Source organism: Limanda limanda, chromosome 6 (assembly GCF_963576545.1).
Source record: "Limanda limanda chromosome 6, fLimLim1.1, whole genome shotgun sequence".
Taxonomy (NCBI): Eukaryota; Metazoa; Chordata; class Actinopteri; order Pleuronectiformes; family Pleuronectidae; genus Limanda; species Limanda limanda.
Window position 1 is genome coordinate 3,840,828 of NC_083641.1, and position 25,597 is coordinate 3,866,424.

At 42.8% G+C, this 25,597-nt stretch overlaps 2 protein-coding genes and 1 long non-coding RNA gene across 3 annotated transcripts; all 3 read right to left on the reverse strand.

Annotated features, from left to right (window-relative positions):
* Positions 1-3,829: 3,829 nt before the first annotated feature.
* LOC133002883 (uncharacterized) lies at positions 3,830-4,351 on the reverse strand. Its single transcript, XR_009678268.1, has 3 exons — positions 4,299-4,351; positions 3,998-4,212; positions 3,830-3,860 (listed from the first exon to the last, which is right to left on the reverse strand). It is a non-coding gene; the product is annotated as an uncharacterized LOC133002883 (long non-coding RNA).
* Positions 4,352-4,624: 273 nt separating this feature from the next.
* LOC133003633 (uncharacterized) lies at positions 4,625-9,029 on the reverse strand. The gene is made up of 12 exons (XM_061073418.1): positions 8,964-9,029; positions 7,383-7,469; positions 7,072-7,182; positions 6,784-6,906; positions 6,607-6,684; positions 6,477-6,524; positions 6,270-6,395; positions 6,059-6,226; positions 5,584-5,969; positions 5,073-5,383; positions 4,751-4,929; positions 4,625-4,645 (listed from the first exon to the last, which is right to left on the reverse strand). Exons 1-12 carry the CDS (start codon positions 9,027-9,029, stop codon positions 4,625-4,627), a joined length of 1,704 nt encoding a protein of 567 aa, XP_060929401.1.
* Positions 9,030-11,417: 2,388 nt separating this feature from the next.
* Positions 11,418-25,585, reverse strand: LOC133003166 (TRPM8 channel-associated factor homolog). Its single transcript, XM_061072801.1, has 11 exons — positions 24,939-25,585; positions 23,863-24,079; positions 23,340-23,631; positions 20,822-21,123; positions 20,450-20,624; positions 19,739-19,833; positions 19,327-19,537; positions 12,721-12,957; positions 12,157-12,380; positions 11,906-12,019; positions 11,418-11,725 (listed from the first exon to the last, which is right to left on the reverse strand). The coding sequence occupies exons 1-11, from the start codon at positions 25,583-25,585 to the stop codon at positions 11,483-11,485; spliced, it is 2,757 nt and encodes a 918-aa protein (XP_060928784.1). The 3' UTR covers positions 11,418-11,482.
* Between the last annotated feature and the right edge of the window lie 12 nt (positions 25,586-25,597).

A 25,597-nucleotide genomic window follows, 5' to 3' on the forward strand; every position in this document is an offset into this window, starting at 1 on the left:
CGAGTGAAGAAAAGAGGAGGCGGGCGCGCTCACCGGGGAGCTTTATGGGCGGTGAGCCCAGCCCCCTTAAGGTCACTCACATGACATTGTTGATATTTGGTCTCAAGGATAGGGAGATGAGGTCATCATTCGTGTTAAGACCGTGGTGACGGTCTGAGGGAGGTCGAAATAGATCCGAGTGGTTATGGATTTTGTACATTGGTCAATAAAAAATAAACAAACAAAAAAACGAGTGGCATAGCCTACCACATGGAGTGTGCGAAATACGGGGGGGCTGGGCACCCCCGACTATCCCCTATCCTATGAGACCCCCTGAAAGCCTCAAAAGCAAAATTTGAGAGGGGTCTCAAATTATATATATGTATATTATTGTCACTAATGGTAATTTCAATGTGTTTAAGCTCACCATGTCCAGTATTCAGAATTTTAAACATTTATTCACAAATATGTTCTATTTTTTGCCAAGCGGAGCCAGCCAGTCCTGTGCGCGCGTATGCAAATTAGCCATGTGCGCCAAACAGAAGACGTAATGTTGAGAAGTCACACTAAAGAAATAAAAAACAATTGCTACTGGACAAAAATAACTATCAAAATGAAAAAGAGTGGAAAGTCCGCACACTTGCTCCCGTTCAGTGTTTTTAATGATTTTTCACCGTTGTAAAAGGAAGTTTTGTCAAATGTTTATTTCAGTTTGCAAAATTGCAAAATTGTTAAGTGTGTGCATATGTTTGTCATGTAGCCTATTAGACTGATTATCTTGGCTTGCATCCATGAAATATTGTAATGTAATAGGCCTACTGCATGAGAAAATTTAGATCGATATGGCGCAACAATCGGGGGAGATGGGGACCCCCCGAATAGTGATGGGTATTTCGCACACTGATCCATGTGCTTATTTCAGCAATCATTAAATGTATTGGTCTTACTGTTATGTCCACTGACTGGTCACAGCAATAAATACAGTATTTTTGCAAATCCTCAAGCCTCTCCACACCCAGGGTAGCCTATCGGCCTATTCATTAACAATATGCAATTTCAATGCATGTTTGAGAATTGGTATGCTGATATATAGGCCTACTTTAAATTATAATTAATAAACAGTCCAATGCTGCCTCAACACTTTAACCTTGTTGACTTTTTCTTTTTGTAGGGAGAACAGGCCGACCAGCTATTGATGTTACCAGAGCACAGATAGAATTTCTGCTGGCGCAAGGCAATACAATTGCAAAAACTGCTGAAATACTTGGATGTTCCTCATCATTTCTGTACAAGAAGTCAAAGTTGATGGGTATACCTGTCAGAAGTATGCGGCCTGCAATAGGTGATGGTGAACTAGAACAACATGTGAGGCAACTTCAGGGCCAATATCCTAATTCTGGAAATGAGGTAATTGGTGGTCTTTATTTTTAGCCTGTATTTAATTCACATTTGTGTGCCATTGTTTTTTGAATATCAAGAAAATGTAGATCTTTTCTTAAATGTGTTTCAGATTATTCGAGCCCTGTTGCGCACACGGGGTGTCTTTGTTACACGGTCCAGAGTGCGTGAGATGTTGACACGGGTGAATCCTACTGCTGCTGCAAGGAGATGGAGCCGGACAGTTGCAAGACGTGTTTATCATGTACCTTACCCCAAAAGTTTGTGGCACATTGATGGGAACATGCGTCTGATAAGGTTATTATTACCAGACTTGTCATACTTACTACCAGACTTGTCAATATATTCTTTTATATTTTGAAGAGAACTTCAGCAAGTGAAAAACTGGAGTTCACAGCTATATTGTTTCAAGACTACTGTCAATAGTATTATAATTTCAAGTAATCATTTTATTTGTTTTTCAACCTTTCTAGATGGGGCTTTGTCACTCATGGTGCAATTGATGGATACTCCCATCTGATTACTTACCTCAGCTGCAGCACAGACAATCGTTCCACAACAGTGCTTTCTCAGTTTTTGAAAGCAACCTGCCTCTACGCCCTACCATCAAGAGTTAGATCTGACCATGGTGGTGAAAACATCCTTGTGGCTTTATTCATGCATCTAGTTCAAGGACTTGAACACAGAGGTTTCATAACCGGACGATCAGTTCACAATCAGAGAATTGAACGCCTTTGGCGTGATGTATTTTTGCATGTGTTGCAGCACTTTTACCATATGTTCTACTCCTTAGAGGATTCAGAGGTTCTAAACCCAGATAATGATGTCCACAGACTATCACTGCATATTGTTTATCTTCCGGAGATCCAGAAAAGACTGGAGCAGTTTAGACAGGCCTGGAACCTCCATCCGTTGAGAACAGAAAATAATCGCACACCAACTCAACTCTGGACAGAGGGCATGCTCAGAAATATTGCCACAGACAGCACAGCTGTCAACAATGTGTTTGGGGAAAATCCCTACAGCGACCAAAACATTGAGGCCATCCTAGCGCAGTACGGAATTCAAACACTGCCTACACTTGACGAGGAAGAGTTCCCAGCTGTAAGGGTAGAGCCACCTCAACTCATCCTCACTCGGCAACAACAGAAATCTGTGCACAATGCAATCCAACACTTTTCTGATCTGAAGATTAAATATCAGGCTTGCTGTACTGCAATTGTCAGTATTTTGCAAACTGATCAGGTATAGTCCAATTCCAAGCCCAGAGACATTTTATTGGTTGCATACATTATCCAGGATGTAGCTAATGCCGGGTGTGCCAGTCAAGACATTGGAAGTAGCAACAAGTGTTGTCATATGTCATATTGTAGGCCTATTGTTGGTTGACAAGCGCCGACACGCCCTGCCTGACTCTGTTTAGGCTACGTTGTGTAGGGGGATGGGCTGTATAGTTGCGTTACTGCTCCCATTGTGCTTGGTCAACATTGTACAATAAATAAATATACATTTGATGTCTAACTAATTTGCATGTCCTGCCCACAGGTGCCCAAGAGGCTGGCATCATGCATGGTCATACGTCTTCAAAACAAACGGAACAAATGTGTATTATTGCAAACGCTTGATCTAAAGTGATAAAGTCTTGTTAGTCCGAGTATTGATCAAAAGTCCATGTTTGTGTGAGAATGTTTCCATTCTGCCTAGAAGCCATTTATTCTTATGTCTATTAGGCCTTCTGCTATTGGGATGCTGATTTAAAGGATTTGTTAAATTATAGGCCCTGCATATAAATACACTCAACAATGCATCATTGTAGTACTGACCACTTTATTGAGAGTGCAGCAAGTGGGGATGACCACAGTAAAGAGAACAACAAGTGCCACAGAGGCAAGGAGCACTTGTAAGATTTGGACATAGAAAATATTTAAAAGTGCATGAAATTGGACATAACATTAACAGAGTACCACATCATTAAAAGTGAAGGTGCAAGTGCACTTGGCACTTGATGGCAGCTGTGGTTGATGCCCAACTAACAGGCATTGTGGCCTGTGTCGTGGGCCCAGCATTGGCAGAGTGGCAGAGGGTGGGCACAAATCTGGTGATGGGGTTGTGATTAGAACAACAAGTGCCAAGTTAAAGAGCACTTGTAAAACTAGAATGTAGAAAACAATTGGGAACAATAGAGGCATGCCCTCTAACAACCTGCACTGAACAATTTTAAAAACAAACACGGTAACATTATGCAAGACCAAAGGTCGGCGCTTGCAAAATTCCCTCCATCATATGTTTTTTAAACCATTCATAAGAAGAGTGCAGCGGCAGGCATAGTGTAACAATACACGTGTTTGCTTCAAGGAAGATTCGGTTCTCTTCATGAATGAACTGTATTTGAGGAGGGTGTGGAAATCCCAGTGGAGGGACTACAGAGGCTCCAGATGAAAATTCCAAAACCCTCTCAAGGGTGACTGGACTGCATTCTCCTTCTGTAACACAAGAAAGTGGTGTGAAACGGTGATTAAGTGATGCCTTTCACACCTTGATAGAATTGGAGAAAAGTTCATTTAAAATAAATCAAATGTTTTCACATACAATATTGTTACTGGTAGAATAATTAGTATACCTTCTATGTCAATCAACCAGTCACGCCAGAAGCAGATTGTCATATTTTCTCGGTTTCTCCGGTTGCTGCCCTGCGCTGAGAAGTCTGGAACAAATAACTTGCACAGGTCCTTCGCCTGAAGGGGAATTTCCTCATTGACAAAGAAGTTGAAGAACACGGCCGGATTCTCCCTCATCTCTTTGAGTAATCCAAGGGTTTTTAACCCATCAGCAAACCTATGAAAACATGTGACAGTGTGAGTTGTCCTGGGCTAGTGAGTTTAATTTCTCGGACAGACAAGACAGGTGAGGCAATTACTTACTGGTCCAGGGCAGTCGCCAATCTGCCGTTGACAAAGAAGTCAGCAGCTGACTGGGCAAGGGAGTCCTTCTCTTCCAGGCTGGACACATGTCTCAAGGCACCTATAATACTGAGACTATCTGCTGCCTCTGTTATTGCATTGTTTGCCTCTCTGACTGTTGTTGCATTCTGTATCTAAAAAGAAAAGACAAATCGACAGAAAGAAAGACAAAAAGAAAGAAAAGACAGAATGAAAGATAGTGAGTGGCACATAAAGACAAGGATAATTAAAATGTGCAGGAGTCTACAATCCAAACTTGGCTTACAAGGACACCTATCCTATATAAATTACATGTCAATAGTTGTACACTATGAAAGGAAGCATTTCATAAATAGAAAGTTAATAGAAAGCAACTGGAGGGCTATGTCACAGTAGACTGTACATTCAATGTATAACACCTTTCTCCTTCTTACTTTCATCAACTGCTCCCTAAAAGTATGGTCGCCAACTTCATCGACCGTGGCCGGGGTCGTTTCTATTCCACAGATTTGCCGGAAAAGCCTTTCCGAGAAGAAATGCGGACCAACTCCTCCATGAATGATGCACACAGCTATCATTTTCCCCACCCAGGTGTACAGTTTACTCTGTAAAGCTAAAATGAACACGTAAAAAAACCACAATAAATCAAGACAGGAGAAATAAGGGAGTGCAATAATTTAAATAGGTTTCCGTGTATACATTTCTAGAATTATGCCAGTTGAATGAAGACAGCCCCAAGAATTTGGGCTTCCTTACCTTGCGTATCAAGACGCAACTGCCGGTCTTTCTCATGTCCATCGAAGATGTTTGATTGGTGGACGGCCCTCATCAACAGCCTTAGGTACTCTCTGGTCGGGCCGCCTTCGTCAACTGCCCCTTCACCATTGTCATCTTCATCCACAAAGACAACATCCAGTCTTGCTTCAGGGTCGAAGGACTTCCGTTTAAACGCCCGCAGGCTACATGGTAAAACATTGTCCCTGCACACATTTATTTGGTTGCTTGTTGGAGAGAAGCAGTCATCTACTTTGCTGACCAGTTTTTTCAATATGGTCTGTAGATCAATCCTGCAACCAAAGAAGTTCATACATTTTATTCATATGCCAAATATGTACCATGTTTTCTAAGTTTTAACCACCTGCTTAAATGTTACAGGATATAAGCATCACACTGACTTTGGTTTAGTGCTAGTCCTTTTTATGGTATAGAAAATGTAATATTTACATACACCAAAAACATCAATGTCAAGTTAATGAGAAACGCATACTCATCCACAGGTCCTCTAAGGTGATGTGTTGATACAGGAGACTGATTTTGTGAAACCGTCTCCTCTTGTTCATCAAGATCAATGATTGGTTCCTGGACAGGTGAAGGAGGGAGTGATGGTTCTTCATCAGTCAGGATTTCTTGCGGTTGTGAGATCAGAGTGAGCGATGGCTGGATAGAGTTCTCAGATGGCAGAGGCTGGAGAGAGGGCTCAAACAGCAGTGAGTGGGTGGAGGTCACAGAGAGACTTGGCTGGGTTGAGGGCTCAGACTGGAGAGAGGGCACAGAGAGACTTTGCTGGGTTGAGGGCTCAGACAGCGACGACTGACCAGGAGATGTATGGTTTAGGGCATGAGCTCCATCATTTTGTTGACCTGAGAGAATTTCCTGAAGACAAACATACACAATACATGAGCTTGCACAAAACAAAACAATTTTTCATTTGAGACAGGAAATACAATGCAATATACATTTACCTGTACATGGTGATTTGAAAACCAAAGTACGTAAAGAGTTGAGGATGGTTTTATGCCATGATCAATTATTGACCCGGCGGAACTGCTCTCAATTGATCTTGATGATGTGGCTTCATGTACCACAAAGATTGGTACAACAGTGTTACACCAGTGACGTTTGACAACCCACTGTGACGACACTTGATATTTTCTCAAGCTGAACACACATCACCTGAATTGGCTCACACAAGCTGAATTTCCTCATGTTGAGGTGTCCATCTGGATATTTAAATTTGATCAACACCCCATCAGAGGGTACCTCACATGCAGATAGACGCTGATGTCTTGCTTCAATAGCCTGAAATGTTATTGCTCTCACTAAAAAGAAAATTCAAATTAATCTTCGGCTAGTTCATTCAAACGAATATTACAAACAAACCTTTTGACGCCTTTCCTCACAGGCCTGATAGGCTAGTTTCTTCCTCTCCTATTAAAAGACCACATTAAAATTATTTATGCATTCTGTAATATCATGTAAAACATACAAAATAACAACTTGGAAATTTTACCTTCTCCTGATCCACCAACAAATTGTCATTATATTCCTGGTCTTGCTGGGCACGTATTGCTTGCCATTCTTGAAGAGCCTAAAGTAAAACATCAAAAATGGCATTTCTCACCAATCACCATCAAATAGGCCTACACATACTTAAAATAATAGATTCTTTAATGTCAAAATTTGTTACCCGATTTGCAACCACACTTTGAGCTTGGGTACTCTCAGCCAAAGGGGCGGTCTCATCTTGTACTGGAGCAATTGAGAGTGGTGGGAATGAAACCATGGATATGGCAGAGGATGTGGATGCCACCTGGCAGTACACAGAAAATCAAAACGTACAAAAACTGTTTGCCTGGGGAATGTTCAGACATCACAGTATAATAAATACATATTAGAAAAAGACAAAAACACCGTTTATATCTGCCACTCATCAAGTGCATACTGATCTTAGATGTGCAATCATTTCAATATGGACCTGATCTGAAACCACATTTTCCTTAGCCACCTGTGAGGTCTCATCTGCTGCTGGAGCTGCAGAGAGTGGTGGGAATGAATTCTGGGACATGGCTGAGGGTGGTGAGGTTTCCTGAGGTCAGAGAGGGTAACTTCAGTTACAGGCAGACATTACAGTTACCACATTTGATTGTAGTACATTATTATTATTATAACTGTCAAAGTAAAAAAACATAAACAGCCTATTTCTAAGAACCTCAAAATAGGTTACAAAGGTGAAACTAACTTCAGCACTGTAGTATGATATAAATCCCTGTGTATATAATTCCATACCTGCAAGACAGTGGCTCGTGGCACGATGTAAAGTCTGCTTTTGCCAACAGCTGTTTTTAGTTCCCTCACAGAACTAACATTCAATATCTGGATTTTGCGGAATGGAAATGGAAATGTAAACATCAGTATAATCTGCTTCTAGTGGCAAAGTAACTCAGCCATTAGTTGCTAATACTATATTCCCGATATTTCAGGAATCCTCGCAAACTGTCCTTAGAGATCTTGCCCAGACTCCTACAATGTTCGCGAAGACAGTTTCAAAGACGATAAATTCCACAAATCAAGGCTTCCAAACTGTTGTCATATTTTCAGAGATAATCAGTGTTGCCAACCACTAAAGTAGACCTGTATGACTGCCACAGCTAACCTATGATAAGTTGTGCTTCTACAAAGTTTAAAGCTAAACAAAATTTGTATATGACTGAGATGAGGGAGCCTGGTTTCACTCCCAAGGGCATCACACAGTTGAGCCTCTGAGCATAATATGTGAAAGAACATTAACATATGATATATGGTGTAGCTGAGCCTCCGAATGCACCACCTAGAACCCACACTAACCATAACCACCATTGACTAACTTTAGATAGCTGATGCAAAATGATTCATTGGGAGATATTCCTCAACACTTTCAAAATGATGCCTTGGCATGAGAAAGTGTTGGAAGGGCATAGGTGTATTTATTAAAATGGCTACATGGAAACTTTTATGAAAATGCATTAAAGAGTAAACAGCTCTACAATATTTCTTTAAAACAAATGCTAAATGTATTTTAACATAATTAAATGTCTCCCAATACACAGTTTTACAAATGGGACCAGACAGGCTCAAGTTATAATTAAAAAAGCTTGTTCCATAGTTTTCTTGGCAAGAAGGTTGGATAATAAGGTGTAAAAGTAAATAAAACTCAATTCTTATGTGCTTCAATCTCACATTACCTAATCCAAGTTTAGCAAGTTCATCAAGTGTTTTTGTTGGGGGCAGAAAATCACTATCTGGCCCTGGAAGGAGGAAAAGCTTTGCTTGCCAAATAAGGTTTTCCCTGCGGCCACCAGATCCTCCTGTAAACACAAATACATAACTGTCAGTCACTCTTCGCTAAAATCTATATGAATAATATGGACAATAAGATACTAAATAAAACAAATAAAGAGTTCACATGAATGTACTGAGGGGTGTATGGCATGCAGGCAGAGAGGGACTGACCCTGTGATTCAGTGGGTGGTAAGGTGCTCTATTATAAAGTGCGTCATGGTTAGGCCATGTTTATACATAGCAGCAGGGTATTCTGAAAAACGGCGATATTGAAAAAAATTCTGGTCACACCAATGATAAAAACAACCAGGGAATTAGGGATGGGAATTTCGGCTCTTTTTAGTGAGCCGGATCTCTTGGAACGGCTCACCATATTACCGCTTACTGTAGTGTATACCTTTTATAATGGTGCCATGCCGTAATTCTGATTACGATAACGAAGCACGATAGTCAACCCGGAAAAACAAGATAGGTTAACATATTTAACAGCTAACGTTACCCCGAACTTCTGCTAGCACATTCTGCTAGCTAGCAAATGGCCAAACTTACCCCGAACTCGTGGAACTTCCCGGCGAAATAGTCTTCTCGTTGAAGAAAGTAATCGGGAAACCTCATTGCTCGTTGCCAGCTCCTGCCTGGCACGGGCTGCAGCGTTAAAAAGACGGTTAAAAACCCCGACCCCCTCGACTGCCGGCTGCTGTGACATGGTACTAAACTGATCCGTGGACCGATGTAATCAGTGAACACAGGTGTATTGTGTGAATGATGATGAACGACAACGACCTGCTCCGCTCCCGTCTAAAGTGGGAGGCGGTCCTATAATTTGTCATTACAGATATCTGAAACGTAATTTCGCCTAGTCAAAACTCTAATTTAAGATATCTGTAATTCAATTTTGACTAGGCGGAATGAAAGTTACAGATATCTACAACTTTAGATATCTCTAATCAAAATTAATTTCAAGATATCTATAAACTGATAATAGATATCTACAATTAAATTATGACTATCCCTAACTCCAGTTTGAGATATCTACAACGTCGTTTTGACTAGTCTTAACTCCAGTTAGAGATATCTACAATGTAATTTCGCCTAGTCAAAACTTAATTTAAGATATCTGAAAAGGGACATGTAGATATCTTGAATTGAGGTGAATTAAAGATATCTTGAACTGGAATTATGACTAGTCAGAATCAAATTGTAGATATCTCAAACTGGAATTACAGATATCTACAATTCAGTTGCAGATATCCGTAATTCACATAGTGGATATCCGCAATTGAATTGTAGATATCTGTAATGAGAAACCCCATAGACATGAATGGCAAAAATGACGTCATTTCTCCTAGGAGGAATGTCTTTGTGGATATCTGAAATGACAGTTGTGGATAGGAGGAATGTAGTTGCGGATATCCAAAATGTTCTCTTTTACTAGGCGAAACTGAATTGCAGATATCTGCAACACATATCCAGTCTTGCGAATTTATGTCAAATCGGCTTGCCATACATCTCAGCTCTGCAGGCAGCGCTCTCTGGTGACGTGGTTGATAACGTCACTGTAGATCATCTGTCAATCATCGTATAAAGCCCGCCCTGACGATTTGATTGGATCGAGCAGCTTCTGTACGAGCATAGTTTCTCCCCAACGGAGCGACTCCAGACCGAACTTCCCGAACAACAAATGTTGAGGGCGGGGCTAAATTCGTCTGGCACCCAGGCTAAACGAGGACACCAATAAAGTGAGAATAAATGTGGGCCTAAAATTGAACCTTGAGGGGTACCACATTTGATGGGAGCGGATGATGAAGAAAAATTCCCTACTTTACGTAGATACAGTCTGTGGGAAACTTTTTTAGCAATAGATCCTGTAAACCAAAATTAACCTCCAGGCATTGCAGATGATTATTAAAAGCGGGAAGGCAACATTATTCAAACATATTTTGGAAGTAACATCAATACTTTATCCACTTTTTAACACTTGTGGCCAGTATCATTTATGATGTAATTTGTAAATGACTTTAAGAAAGATGATGATTACAGTCCACCTTTCACCTTCTGTCTCGCTCTGTGTCCCACAGCTGAGACACCCTCTGGTGCATACGTGAAGAGTAAGGCCCAGACTGTCGATAATCGATAAAAGGATATCACACATATTTGTGGGTCAGATGTGTGAATTGACTCATAATGAGTTGGGTAGGTGATAGTACAAAAAATACCACTACTACAGCCTGTTGTGAACAGTTCCATCCTCATTTTGGTGAAGTTTAGCCACATTTAGCTCTTATTAACACCAATAATACGTATAATAGTCAACAATCAATACCTTTCAAATCATCTTTATTTATCTCACACTTTCAGTTTGCACAGCATTTTAACTTTAGTTAAAACCATAAAGAAGAACCAAACCAATGCATCAGCCTAATATGTAATCACAAATCCAATACCTTAAATTAAGGTTATTTTTACAATATATCTAAATTAAATTATTTAGTACACAATTTAATACCTTTGACATAATCAAATCACATGTCCAGCAAATAACAATTGTCCAATCAATAATCAACTGGCACAGCCATTTCACTAACAGCAACATGTGAAGCAAGTAATTGGTTAACTGAAATTATTGCATTTACACAGATTTGTCTTAATGAAGCTGCTTTAGAAGGGTTGGCTTATTATGCATTTGTCTAATTGAGCGATAACATCAGAAATATATTTTAGTGACCCAGCCACCAATAGACAGTTGTATAAACTTGAAAAGTTAATTTTTTACATAATATCCAGTGTGAGAGAAGGACCATCTCATTTAGTCAGACTGACTTATTGTTACACAGTAAGAGGTTCAGATGAACCAAACTGATTCACCCAAAAACGACTAAATAAAGAAGCTGTAAATATATCGTCAGCTTTAAAACTTTCCTCTTTTAAAAAATTATAAGAGACATGGTCAAATACATCAAAAACAATAAAGAAAACAAAGTCAGTTAATTATATTTCCTCCTAAATACCCAAAGATTCATACTCTTAGGACCCATCTCTCTGCACTTCAATCAGCATCATACTGCAGCTCAGTCATACTGGACCATGGGGTTGTCACTCCAAGAGGGCAGGTTGGAGAGTTTCTCTTCTGTGGCTGGTTCGATGGGCCAACCCCAGCTCTTGAAGAATCCAGTCAGGTTCACCTCCACTGTCCGGGAGAAAGTCTCAGCGTACAGGTTCATCTTTCCTTTGTTGTCATTGGGAAAGTCGCTCATCGTGTGGTAGGCAGCAAACACCTTCTTAAAGGCATCCCAGCCAAACTTACCCTGGAGCTACACGCACGGAGAAAAGTGTAGAGGGTAATGTTAGAAAATTGCAGTGTTGACGCCTCAACGTGCTGACTCGGCTTAGCGATTTTCAGTCCTATTTACATTTTTGGCCTTTGGCCTGTGTGTGTGTGGTTTTGTTCAAATGGTATTTATAGGGGTAATACAAAAATAATTCTCTCTTACCTGCATATATGTCTCCAGGGCCACCCACATGTCCCATTTGATGAGTTTCTTGTCCCCCTCAGCAAACTCTGCTGCTCGATGGTTTCGGTTTTCTAAACTCATATGGGGGTGAGCCTGCAATGAAAAAGGTGATTAAGAAACAATATAATATCCATGGACACCTTAATACTTCTCTAAATGTAAGATAAAAATTATTTCTATGAATATAAAATATATCATAAAAACACTATAACAAAGCAGATCTACTCCACCTTTGCTCTGTCGATCCCAAGCACCTCTTCATGCACATACACTGACCAGAGGTTGCATGTACACTCAGTGGTGTTGGGTGGGAACTCCCAGCAGCCTCTTTGCTGGTTGTGTCCCAGTTCATGGATGGGCCCCCATATTCCTACATTCCTGATATGGTCAACACTGACCAGTTCAGCCGCAACAGTGCTGTGCATCATCACAGGGTAACCTGCATGCATCCAACCTGAGCAGGAGAAAATCAAAAAAAGCACAGAGTTTTGTATTAATCCTAATATGGATTTCATAGGTATGATAGATAAACACTGTACAACTTACTGTGCATGCAGTCACACCAAACTACATGTCTAATTGTAGTATGGGCTGTTACAAAACTCAAATTAACACAATTAACACTCACTAGTCTAACACTGACTCTATTTGAATCTTTACAATTTTTTAAAAGGACAGTTTTCGCACCATGATAAACTAGTGACCTGTTCATGATGTACCCTGCCTTTTATCAAGCATGAGTAGTTACTTGTTAAATTTCTCACAGATTCCTTTACCATTTCAAATACACTTACCATGGGAAATCTGCACGTCTGCTACAAAGCGTTCTTTGCGGGGAAATTTGTGTGGTTTTGCAGCCAGGTCAGCAATGGCCATCATAATTTTATTCCATAGCGCCGCCAACTCGTCAGGGTGATCCAGGTCTCGAACCACATTTGATGGCACAGTAAGGATGATGTTTTCGAACTCCAACTCGGCCCAGGGTGAGGGAGCATTGCGCAACATGGACCATTCTGCTGCTGTTGTCACACCTGAAGAAAACAAGGAAGTAGTGCTATTTGAACGTTGGTTTTGAATTATTAACATTATGTAACATCTATAAAGTGACCGTTCATGATTTTCTAGACTGCTTGAAAACATCAAGGGATTGTCAGTAATGGTCCATAGACCTATAAATCTCCAGTAAAACAATAATGAAACAATGCAAAAAGGTCCATGAAAAGCTGAGGCTAATGATATAAATCTATCAGTTTGAGCATCTATTAAGTAAACAGCCACATGACGAGAGGACAATGGAGGAGCTGTGTTCAGATCCGATATTTTAAAAGGGTATTTATTGTTCGTTTGACCCAAGTCCATGTCCCCTGTAAGAGTTAACGTAGCACAAAGCAGGGTGAGGTATGATTTAAATGGACACTTGCTCGATCAAAGTCATAACACTTGAATTGTCCCAGCAAACAAGAGATGTAAGGACTATAAGGACAAAATAAGAACAATATTTTAAATTAAATTATCTTACTCTATGTTGCCCTGAATCCCAGAACCACCATAGATCTATTTCGACCTCCCTCAGACCGTCACCACGGTCTTAACACGAATGATGTCCTCATCTCCCTATCCTCGAGACCAAATATCAACAATGTCACGTGAGTGACCTTAAGGGGGCTGGGCTCACCGCCCATAAAGCTCCCCGGTGAGCGCGGCCGCCTCCTCTTTTCTTCACTCGCCTCATCCGAGACCGACAGGTAAGTAAGATATTTTGGGACTCCACTTTTATCAATCCGACACTTTTGTGCAGGCGCCTTGTGTCCCTGAGGATTGTTTGTGGTTTTCCCCTTCTCTAAAAGTGAGGCAGAGGGCTACACTGCATGTGTTAAGCTCTGCTCTTTGTTTCAGGCAGCTTAATTAGCTGCACCTGGTACTAACTACTCATGTTCACAGCTTTGGGTAAGTGTTGTCTATCTCGTGCTGTTTGTGTCCATACAGAGTTTGTTCTCTTACAGGAGTGAGTAGAAAAGTTGGGAAGCTTAATCAATAAATAATCTATCCCTTAAAACTGATTTGGATCGCTGTCCGCAGGGAGTGGGGTTTCTCCAACTCCCCCTCGTGCGTTCGCACACAGTGAGTGGAGGTGAGTTAAAGCCAACCTTTTCACGTTTATTTGCCTTTCAAAAATGAATAAATAAACCGTGTTTGAGGCCAGGTAGTGTCCCCTTTTCACCTCTGTGCGCAGCAGGTGGGATTGTTTACCTGTGTTCCCTGTATAAAATACAGTTGGTTATTGGTTATCACCCTTTGTAGGTGCTATTTTGTTTCCCTTAAAGCCCTGTTCGCAGTGGCTGGGATGTTGTTCTCTCTCCACCACCCCACCCCCCTTGTTTTCTGCCATTGCAGGCATACAGTGGGCATTTTCAGGTGAATTAGTTATTTCACCCCTTCCTTCGTTTTATGTGATATTGGCCAGCTGTGATTAGCCTGTTTATAAGATCCCCTTTACCAGCTATCCGTAGCTGCTGGGCGCTATTGTTTATATATTTATTCTTAAATCACAAAAGTAACACAGAAATGTCCTCACATTTGTGCCATTATTGCCGGGGTATCATGGATCCCCGAGATGGCCACCGTGAATGCCCGACTTGTTTGGGCATGGCACATTTAATGGATGATATTGAGAACCCCTGTGTGGCAGCAGTGGAACTGCCTGTGGAGGAGCGTGTTAAGAGCCAGATGGGTGGAGCAGTCTGTTCGTGCTGGGGCCGTGCAGCCTCTACCAGCCAAACTAAATGAAAGGGGACACACCTCAAGGAAAGCCCCCCGAAAACGTGGGCATGAGCACACCCCTGTTCGCAGGCGGGACTCAAGAGAGACACAGGCTCCAAAACCTTCACAGAACCCAGCTGGTCAGCATGATGACACTCAGCTGCAAATCCTAGCGGCCATACGTGGTCTGTCAGACAGGTTGGGTAGAGTTGAGGCCCAGTACCCGGCCACAACAGCTAGGGCATCGAGGCATGGGCACTCCTCCCCGGACAGGTTACCCTCCTATCAGGAGGAGAATGTGGTTCACCCTGACATTCTCTCTCTCTATGCTCAAAATTCCCTTTTTGAAAGTGATGGGCAGTCTGAGGGTGCTGCTGGGCTAAAACAGCCTAAATCCACACAATGTGAGGGGGCGTCCAACCTCAGCAACATGGGTGAAAGTGAGCCTTCACCCATGGACGTCATCTCAAAGGTTTCAAGTGCGGCAAAAATTGTGGGGCTCAATGTTCCAACTGAGGCTCCTGCTCCAATGGATGGGATTTGGGCCGGCATCACTCAGACCCAGCAATCAGTTACTGTACCTGTGGCTGGTGACTATTTGCACATGCTCAGGAAAGCATGGAACATCCCAAGTGGGGCACCTCAGTTCAATGCAGGTTGCCGGAGACTGACTAAGAATCAGTATGCTCCTGAAACAGGTATGGGGGATATGCCTCCAGTTGAGCGGGAGATGGCAGCCTTAACATCTCTGGGTCCAGAGCGGGTAACCACCAATCCACGCTGTCCCCTGAAAGAGTGTGATAAGTCAGACCGACTGGTGTCTCGGACTTATAATGCAGCCACACGAGCAACCCGCTCGGGCAATGCACTCGCCATTTTATTGGCAGCTCTTAGGAGAACAGCCAACCCAGAGGACCAGGACACCATGAGCCTGATAGACTCTGCCCTGGTCACTCATTCCCAGCTAACAAGGGACATTGGTGCAGCTCTGTCATCTGCCATGATAGCTCGGAGGCAGATCTGGTTGGCACAGACAACTCTTCCCGAGAATATCAGGAAAGAACTGACCAATATGCCAGTCGTGCCGGCACATGTTTTTCATCCTGACTCCCAGGGTGTGTTAGATAAGGCTGAACAGTCTCGGCGTACCAGAGAGTCAGTACAGCGCACTTTCAGAGGGGCTGCGACTACCAGGTATAAACTTAGGGGCTCCCAGCCTCCCCACCGATCATCATCCTGGGCCCGTAAGGAGCCATGGGTGAATGACAGGCGACAGGCTACAGGATTCACAGCCTCTGGTGACTCCAAACAGCCTTCACAAAGTCGACATCTATCCCCGTTTTTCGACTAGAGGTGCTCCCCAGAGGAGGCGCCCCCCCAGAGGTCCAGGACCTCGGGGCGGTACAGCCTAGGGGTGGGGGGACACCCGCCGAACTTCATTCTCAGCTATGCCTGGACAGCTGGGAAGAAACTGTGTCAGACCCATGGGTGCTTGCTACAGTATCAAAGGGGTACAGAATTCAGTTTCGGCGGCGGACCCCCCCTTACTCCAGGATCCGCATGACGATTGTCACGGACCCAGTCCAGGCTCAAATCCTGGCACAGGAAATTTTAACCCTTCTGCAGAAGGATGCAATTATGAAAGTCGATCCAGACGAACAGCTCACTGGCTTCTACTCCACGTATTTCCTCGTGCCGAAAAAAGATGGAGGAATACGTCCCATCTTGGACCTAAGGCGATTAAACGCCTTCATAAAGGTACTTCCTTTCAAGATGCTGACCACGGGTCAGATCTTAGAATCTATCGAAAGAGGAGAGTGGTTCACCTCGATAGACCTGGAAGACGCGTACTTCCATGTGCCCATCTGTCCAAACCACAGACCTTTTCTTCGGTTTGCATTCCAGGGGCAAGCCTATCAGTTCAAGGTCCTGCCATTTGGCCTTTCCCTCTCACCAAGGGTGTTCACCAGAGTGGTTGGGGCGGCCTTGTCTCCTCTCCAGTTGTCAGGAGTAAAAATCCTTCCCTACCTGGACGACTGGCTGATTTGTGCTCCATCTCTTGGCCAAGTTGTAGAGGATACCCAGAGGGTGTTGTCGCATGTACGGTCCTTGGGTTTCAAGGTAAATGTGACGAAAAGCAACCTCGAGCCAAGGCAGCAGGTGATTTTTCTGGGACTTTGCTTGAATTCCCTTACAATGTCTGCATCCCTCACATCTCAGAGGGTGAGGAAGATTCTAGCCTTCCGGGAACGATTCCGTCTCGGCAGGCAGCTACAATTTATCAGCTTTCAGAGGATGCTGGGGATGATTTCAGCCGCAGCAGCTGTTGTTCCTCTGGGCCTCCTCAGGGCCAGGCCAATTCAGAGGTGGCTGAATGCCTTCAAGCTCGACCCGAAGCTGGACAGACACGTGAAACTTCGTGTGACACGCACATGTCTCCAAGCCTTACGCCCATGAGCAGACCGGGTGCTCTTGCTCCAAGGAGTCCCCCTTGGGAACATTCCCTCGAGGAGGACAGTGGTGACGACAGATGCTTCCCTCACAGGTTGGGGAGCAGTCTGGGAAGGCAGAATGGTGCGTGGCCCGTGGATACCCCCTTGGGGTGGCGAACACATCAATGTTCTGGAGTTGAGAGCGGTTCACCTTGCTCTGAAGGCTCTCCTTTCCTCCATCCAGGGCAGGCATGTCTTGATAAGGACAGACAGCACTTCAACTGTGTATCTTATAAATCACCAGGGAGGCACAAGGTCCCTGCGTTGCCTCCAGGTGGCACAGAAACTTCTGTTTTGGGCTTTTCAGCATCTGGCTTCACTCAAAGCAATCTTTATCCCAGGGATTGTAAATCGAGCAGCAGACCTCTTATCCAGGACTGGTCCTCTCCCAGGAGAATGGAGACTTCATCCAGAGGTTGTATCCCTCCTATGGAGTCGGTTTGGCACGGCTCAGGCCGATCTATTCGCATCAGCAGAGACAACCCACTGCAGGATGTGGTTCTCTCTGAAAAACCAGGGAGGTCCCCTAGGCCTAGATGCACTATCTCAAGAATGGCCGGAAGGGTTGTTGTACGCTTTTCCTCCATTCCCTCTGATTCCCGAGGTACTCAACCGGGTTGCCTCGGGCCACTACGAGGTGCTGTTAATAGCCCCCAGGTGGCCAGGGAGGCATTGGTTCCCAACGCTCCTTCGCCTGGTTCACGGTCAACCATGGGCCCTGCCAGTCAGGGCAGACCTCCTCTCACAGGCAGAAGCTCAGATATGGCACCCCAGATCAGACATCCTGCAGCTTTGGGCTTGGCCCCTTCTCAGTACCTCTCTCAAAGGTTAGATGAGGCTGTCCTGAGGACCATAGACAATGCCCGGGCTCCCTCCACTCGGGCTAACTATGGCCATAAATGGAGTATGTTTTCTACATGGTGTCGCAACAGACAGGAAAATCCAGCCGCTTGTCCTATTGAGCTGATTCTCCGTTTCCTACAGTCACTTTTGGACTCTAACAGGGCACCTAGCACCATTAAGGTATACACTGCCGCAATCTCTTTCTTCCATGAGACAGTGGGAGATGTTACAGTTGGTAGACACCCTCTAGTGTCTCAGTTCATTAAAGGAGCACACCGCCTGCGACCAAGCAGGGCTCCCAGGGCTCCATCGTGGCAACTCCCCTTGGTATTACGGTCCCTGATGCAGTCTCCCTTTGAACCCATAGGGCAATCCAGCCTTAAGTCTCTATCTTACAAAACAGCTTTCCTCCTGGCTATATGCTCTGCCAAAAGGGTGAGTGAATTGCATGCTCTGTCTATAAGTGACGATTGTCTAAGATGGAGGGCAGGTGACTCAGGTGTGTCTCTCTGGCCAAACCCCTCGTTTTTGCCTAAGGTCATAAACCATCAGACGGTAAATCAGGTGATCGAGATCAGCACTTTTCAACCTGATCCGGCTCTACTACAGGAGGAAGCCGGCCTGCCTATGTTGTGCCCAGTAAGGGCACTGAAGGCTTATATTGCACGCACAAAGTCTCTGAGGGGCTCATACTCTCAGTTATTTGTCTGTTTTGGGGGTAAAAAAGTCGGCCACCCTGTGTCTAAACAGTGTTTGTCCCATTGGATCGTGCTCCCTGCACATTCTCTAGATTCTACAGGGTCAATGTGGCTTCCCCCACACCATTGGCTTCCGCAGTGCTGCTCTCAGCTGCTGGGCGAGGATGTGAGGCGGTAGAGTCCTCCGTTCTTCGCGACCCTGATGATACTAGTCATCCGTGTTAAGACCGTGGTGACGGTCTGAGGGAGGTCGAAATAGATCGTAAGTTATGACCATAACTATGGATCTATGAGACCGACCGATGATCGTCACCCTCTTTTGTCACTCAGAACGGGCTGAGGCGTTCAGACAAGGAGGAGGCGGCCGCGCTCACCGGGGAGCTTTATGGGCGGTGAGCCCAGCCCCCTTAAGGTCACTCACGTGACATTGTTGTTATTTGGTCTCGAGGATAGGGAGATGAGGACATCATTCGTGTTAAGACCGTGGTGACGGTCATCGGTCGGTCTCATAGATCCATAGTTATGGTCATAACTTACGTTATCCCACACGATAGGAGACACACACATCAGCAAACATATAGCATAGCTCCAAATAACACGCACTCACCACATTTATAATATGGCACAGGTACACCAGTCTGCACTGTGACATGTACCCCCTCCACTTGTGCTTTGGGTGGGGCCACCACATAGAGGAGTCCACCCCAGAGATTGTACACCTGCATAATCTCTGTGGTTATAGGAAATTGTTCATGAACACTTGCTGCTCTCTTCAACTCTGCATGATTCAGCCTGTCTGTTTGACAGCCTATCTGGATCTGAGGAAGACAAGGAATAGGTTTTGCTGCTTTGAAAACAGGACTGTAGAGCAGTAATTATATTGTTTGATGCATGACTGCTAACACTCGTTACCAGTCCTACTGCCAATAAGACACACCTGCTTCATGTGATAGCTTTGAAGGATTTGTTTTGCTTTATCATTTTAATATCCACTTTATACTACATTTTGTAGACTTTACCTTCCATCCATTGTTGACTATTTCTGCTGGTATGGTCATGTAGGTCTTCATACCAGGCGAGAGGTAGAGACCTGTACTGATCCACTCCTCCAATTCTGAGACACAGTCACACACACACAGAGAGAGAGAGAGAGAGAGAGAGAGAGAGAGAGAGAGAGAGAGAGAGAGAGAGAGAGAGAGAGAGAGAGAGAGAGAGAGAGAGAGAGAGAGAGAGAGAGAGAGAGAGAGTCACATTCTGTGGTATTTGCATGTAAAAAATATACAAGACACATTTCAGCATTCTTGTTATTATGAGAAAGGGTGTACCAAACAGCTCCGTAGGTTTACCTTTATTCATGTTTAAATCAATTTCTGGGTCAAAATGTGCCTTATACTCATTTTGATTGAATGCTAATGACACTGTTACAGTGCTGTGCTCTTGTACAGGTCATTGAATACTGGTCTAAAATACCCCATATCACCTGATATTTGACAAAGGAAGAAGTGGAGACATATTCCATAAGGTGTAATTTTTTTTTAACTTAACTTTCCTGGTTACGAACGTGAAATCTTTAAATGTGGGTTCCCTATGCTTGAGAGTAAGCTCTTTTAATTTATTCTCCATTTGTGTTTTCTGATTTTAATGAGGCTTTCTTGGTTTAGTTAAATACGATAAAAATATAATAACAGTGAGATATCTACAAGTGTGCGCATATTGTATACAAGTCTGACCTGCTGTGTTAACATTAAGCTTGATCCTGTGGTGATAGATAACTGGCATCAATGGATTATCCTTAATGAGGTAGGGCAGGAGAGCATCGGGATCCGGGCAAACTTTGTACACCTCTGCCCCCACACTGAGGAGCAGGTGGTCTTTGGGGCTCTTCACAGGAAATCTGTCACTCACCTTGAAAGACAATAAATAATGTACAAAACGTTGTTCTTAATCAACTGGCTGCTTGATAGCTGTACCTTAACCATCACATACATCATATATGATTACTATTATAATGCTTTGGCAAAGTTCAATATCCATAAAGCCCAAAAAGATTTGTGCTACTCTATTGGAAAATTCTATAAATAAGCACTGTTTTGTCTACTCACCTGTGGCATGCCCGACCTCAATATGATATCAGTGAGGGTGGACAGGACCTGTGCATAGGAGTAGCTGTCATAATCGTTCATGGTCAAGTAGGTGGAACAGTCCCTGCTCAGCTTTCTCAGACATTCCTCATCATGCTTGATAAGTTGTTCTCCTTTGTTGACATGTCCAGCAAAGCGGTGTAGAAGGTGGCGGAAGTGGTAGGTGTCTTTGATGGCCTGGCTGGCTACAGGGGCCTTGTATACACCACCACTGATTATTGCTCCCAACAGGCTCAAGCCCATTTTGTTCAAGATCTTGTTCCCTGAAAAACATTGGAGCAAATGTAATCTTCTGTAACAGTTTCTAGATGTGATATTTAGTAACTTCTACAGTTAGATTATACATGATTATCTCAGATATTAGACAAACATCCATGTCCATTGGCAAAATAAAGATACCTTGTCTGTCTGAGTATTATTTTTTGTGTTTAAAAGTGCTACAAGTCAGCCATCTGGTCTTCTACTATGTTGAACCAACAGTATCAAGCTCATTCCTGTCTCTGCTCTGCAGCAATTCAGCTCCCTTGCAATGTTGTGAGGATCCTTGTGCATTTCCAGCCACTCTTCTCCAAGCCCACAGTTTCCTCAAGTTAACACAGGTTTCTTGATTCGATTGATTCTGTGGGTAATTGGCTTGTCATCTTTGAGAGTTAATAAACATACACATTTGACTTTGGCTTGTCATTAAATATATTCTGCTGCATTAAACTGCAATATTGTCATTGAACCAACAGCTGGCTGACACGTTATAGCCCCAATAAGTTTATTTAAGAAATGCTTATTAAATGGCTGTATACCTTCTGAAACCTCCTTGCTCGCACCTGTCCAATGTTCTATTAAAGAAGGTGATGTCTTATGATGAACATCAAGCTTGTAACCATGCAGGCATCCAGAAAGTTGACTCTCCTCTCTGTGTATGCTGTACCTGTGCTGCCTCTCTGTTCTTGCAACAATTGATATGCAGCAATGTAATGCCTGGCACAGAGCTGTTACCCCAGCAGAGTTCTATCAGTGTTTTTTTTCAGTGTGTGTTTTCTACAGGTTCTCCAGCTTCCTCCCACAGTCTTGAGACATGCATAGATAAATTACCATAGGTGTGTCTGACCTGCAATGGGCTGGTAACCTGTCCAGGGTAAACCCTGTCTCTCACCCAAAGTGTGTGTGTGTGTTGTGTGTGTGTGTGTGTGTGTGTGTGTGTTTGTTTGCTTATGTCAAAAGGGCTGCAATTGTGTCTCTCAATTATCGGAGGATGTAATTGGATTAGTTTTGTGTTGTGTTTGTGTTGGAACAGTGTTTCTGTGATACTAAAGGCCTACTCTTCAGCCTATATGTGTAGTCAAAGCCTGAAAACAAGCATGGTTTTTCCTTTTAGAAAGCCTTTCGAACTCAGTCGAGGAAACCTCCTCTCAAATCAGGCTCTACCAAACTCCTAGCAGCGACTTGATGTCCTGCAGGTAAAAACTTCGAACCAGCAACTGACCCCCAAAGCTCAACAGAACCACGAATGCAAAAATCCTACGACCAACAAGAAGCCTTCACAGAACTGCGAACTGAACAGCAACTTCCTTTCTCCCTTTTCAATGACTGGTAACAAAACTGGGCTTAATAATTAAACTTAGCTAAGCAAGACTGTTTATTTGTTTATTCTGTGTGGTGTTTATAGGTTTGATATGTGTAGTGATATTGTGTTTATAAGTAAGGTTAGTTTGTAATGCTCTTCACAGGCTTTCTTCGCATATCCCTCTGACTCTTGCATTCTCTGATTTAACACCTACACAGACACACGCATATCACTTCACCTAGTTAAACCTTCTCCCGCTATCGGTCGTAAAGCAACTTCAGAAGAAGGGGGGGGGGGGCTGCTTTCTTATGGGGCCAGTTTTAAGGCATGCATAAAGTATGAACTTTATCAAGCCACCATTTTGAGAACACCCTGATTTACATCCACACTCACATACATATCTTTGTTAAGTTAATACGTTGTTAGTAATTTGTGTTTTTATACTTTATAATAAATGTTTTTCTTTCACAAATGTTCTTTCATTAATGTTGCATAAGTGAATTTTGCCAACCGCTACACTGGCAAGAACTCCATAACCTTCACTGTTCATTATATAATCTTTAATAGTAAATATTGAGATTTCTATTTGAACTAGATCAAATGAGACTGATCTTACCCAATAAATTGGCTATCTTTTCCCTTCCTTTGAAGGGTCGTGCCCTGAGGTAACTTTAACCAATTAAAGTTATGATTTAATATAAATATTTTAAATATTAATGTTTAATATTTTATTTTGATAACCAAATTTATTGAATGCCAAAAGGCACACCATTCTATGGTATCACTTTTTAAGCATTATTGCACAACATCTGATATGAGTTAAAACAACACCATGTAGATTTGTACAGCAGTACCTTCAATAGATAGGATGCATTGTGTTATTATATATTGAACTGTGCAGCTGGTGCATTATCGTACCTACGAAATCTGTTAATGGGTTTTGTCCACAGTGTGTGTGTGCCCAGTACCAGGCATGTCCACCAATCAGAAGGCCTCCTCCCTCTGCCACAAAGTTCTGGATATCCTCCATGTGATCTTCGCGGTATGCTGTGCACACGAATACACTCAGGTCTTTCCTGAAGTTTGTCTTCTCACACTTTAACCCTGACTTGCTGAGGGTTCCTAAGGCTTGATCGTGCAATACCCCAATGACCCCATTCCGGCCTTCATCCAACCAGTGAACGGCATTACTCCAAAATTGCGTCATTGGCTGTAATTATAAGAATTATAGTAACTGTAGTTAATCAACATTGATACGCATCCTAGACATCCCAGAAACATTTCACGAGATAGAAATGGAAAATAATTCTATCATTCTATCTATAATCATACTATCTACACATGATAATTGTATGCCTGCACTAATTGAGAAAATTCTCATCATATTCTCATTTTGACTTAAGAAGGCAGTTCTAAGTCAAATGATTAGTGTAGGCTTTACCTCTCGTGCAAGAAGTGCTTCATGTGAAATCAAAATGACCCGTCCCTGTCCATAGTAGGCTCCTGCCAGGAACGCGTCTCCATTCTCTGTGGTCCCAATGGGAAAGGCTAGAGAGCCATGGACCAGAACCTCTGAAAGTGCCGCTCCCTCTTGGATGTCGAACTCTGAAACCCCCTTGAGTAAGAACTCCAAGTCATCCTCAAAATCCTCTCTGTTTCTGTATTTGAAAGGGGAAAGACAATATGCAAATGAAAGATTCAGAAAATCATAGGATTAAAGAACCTGCTAAGTGTCATCTTCTTTATGCATCTGTGCCGACAACAGCCATGGGGCAGAGGAATTATGTTTTTCGGGTTATCCAACCCATTCTTGTAAATTTATTCAAATTTAGTACAAACATTAAATTCAACTCAAGCATGAATTGAGAAGGTGGTCTAAGGTTAAGGTCACGTTGACCTCAAATTAGATTGGAAAATGTATGTTGACTGAAATTTCACTGGTTGGCAGAGACAGAACTGCAGGTAATCCTAGTTTATTTTAAACAAAATGTTGGTTCAGTGCTATCGAGTACAATCAAATACACAAATACAATATATAATTAACTTAGTAAAAAAGTAATCTTTAATCGTGCAATACCCCAGGTAATCTTTCTTACAAATGGTAACATGCATTGAAGACAAAAATAACCAGGGAATGGTAAAGTTACACTGTAAGCATCCTAACAAATAATTATTACCCTAACAAACAGCCAGTTATTGTAGTATTAGTTCAAAATATTATTATTATGTTTAATAATTTATTGTTTCTATAAAAATATAATTAGTCTTTATCACAAATCTATCTAAAAATTATTGCCAAAATGTTGAAGGATGAATAATATTAATTTACTATGATTAATATATTTTAATATAAATTGGTATTATAATATAATGAAAACAATTCAGTGATAGCTTCAGTGTTATATTCATTATTGTTAAAAATTTCATAAATGTGCAGAAACTTTTCAAATAAGAGTTGTCTGTTTACAAAGGGAAATCTTTCCAAATGTGCAATAATCAATAAGTGTATTCACTCACACTACAGCCTTCCAGGAGGATGGAATTTTAGGATAGACAGGCAGGTACTCTGCGTCACTGTAATGATGAGAGAAGTAGATCCCTGCCACTCCAGAAACCTTGTTCCCTTCAAACAGAAGCAGTGTGTTCTCTTTTGGGTGACTTGCAGCCCAGCTCCACGCCTGACCTGCTATTAACACTCCTCCTCCAGCTTTCATAAATGCAACTAGATCCTTCTTGTGTGCACCCACACTGTAGGTATCTGTCACATACACACCAACCCCCAGATTATCACTAAAGGCCCCCACCACTTTGGCTTGGAAGCTGGATTTGCTGAGGTTCTCAGCGACCAACATGACATTTTTATGGACCCCTACAGACAGGTTGTCGGATCCATCTCCTTTCAGCCAGATCAGAGCATTCTCTACAAGAGCTGGGAGCTTCCACAGGTAACTCTCATGACCCAGAACTACAACCCTTCCACTGCCGTACAGAGACGCAGCAATCATGACCTGGCCTTTGCTGTTCATTGCCAAAGGCAAGGCATGGTCTCCAGTCAGAACCAGTTCGCTGGGAACACTTTGGCCACGGATGTCCAGCTCTTTCAAGCCTCTCATCAGAGACATGTAGGCCCCTTCATGGTGGTTTTGCATGGGCTGGTTGGACATGGTGAGAACGTT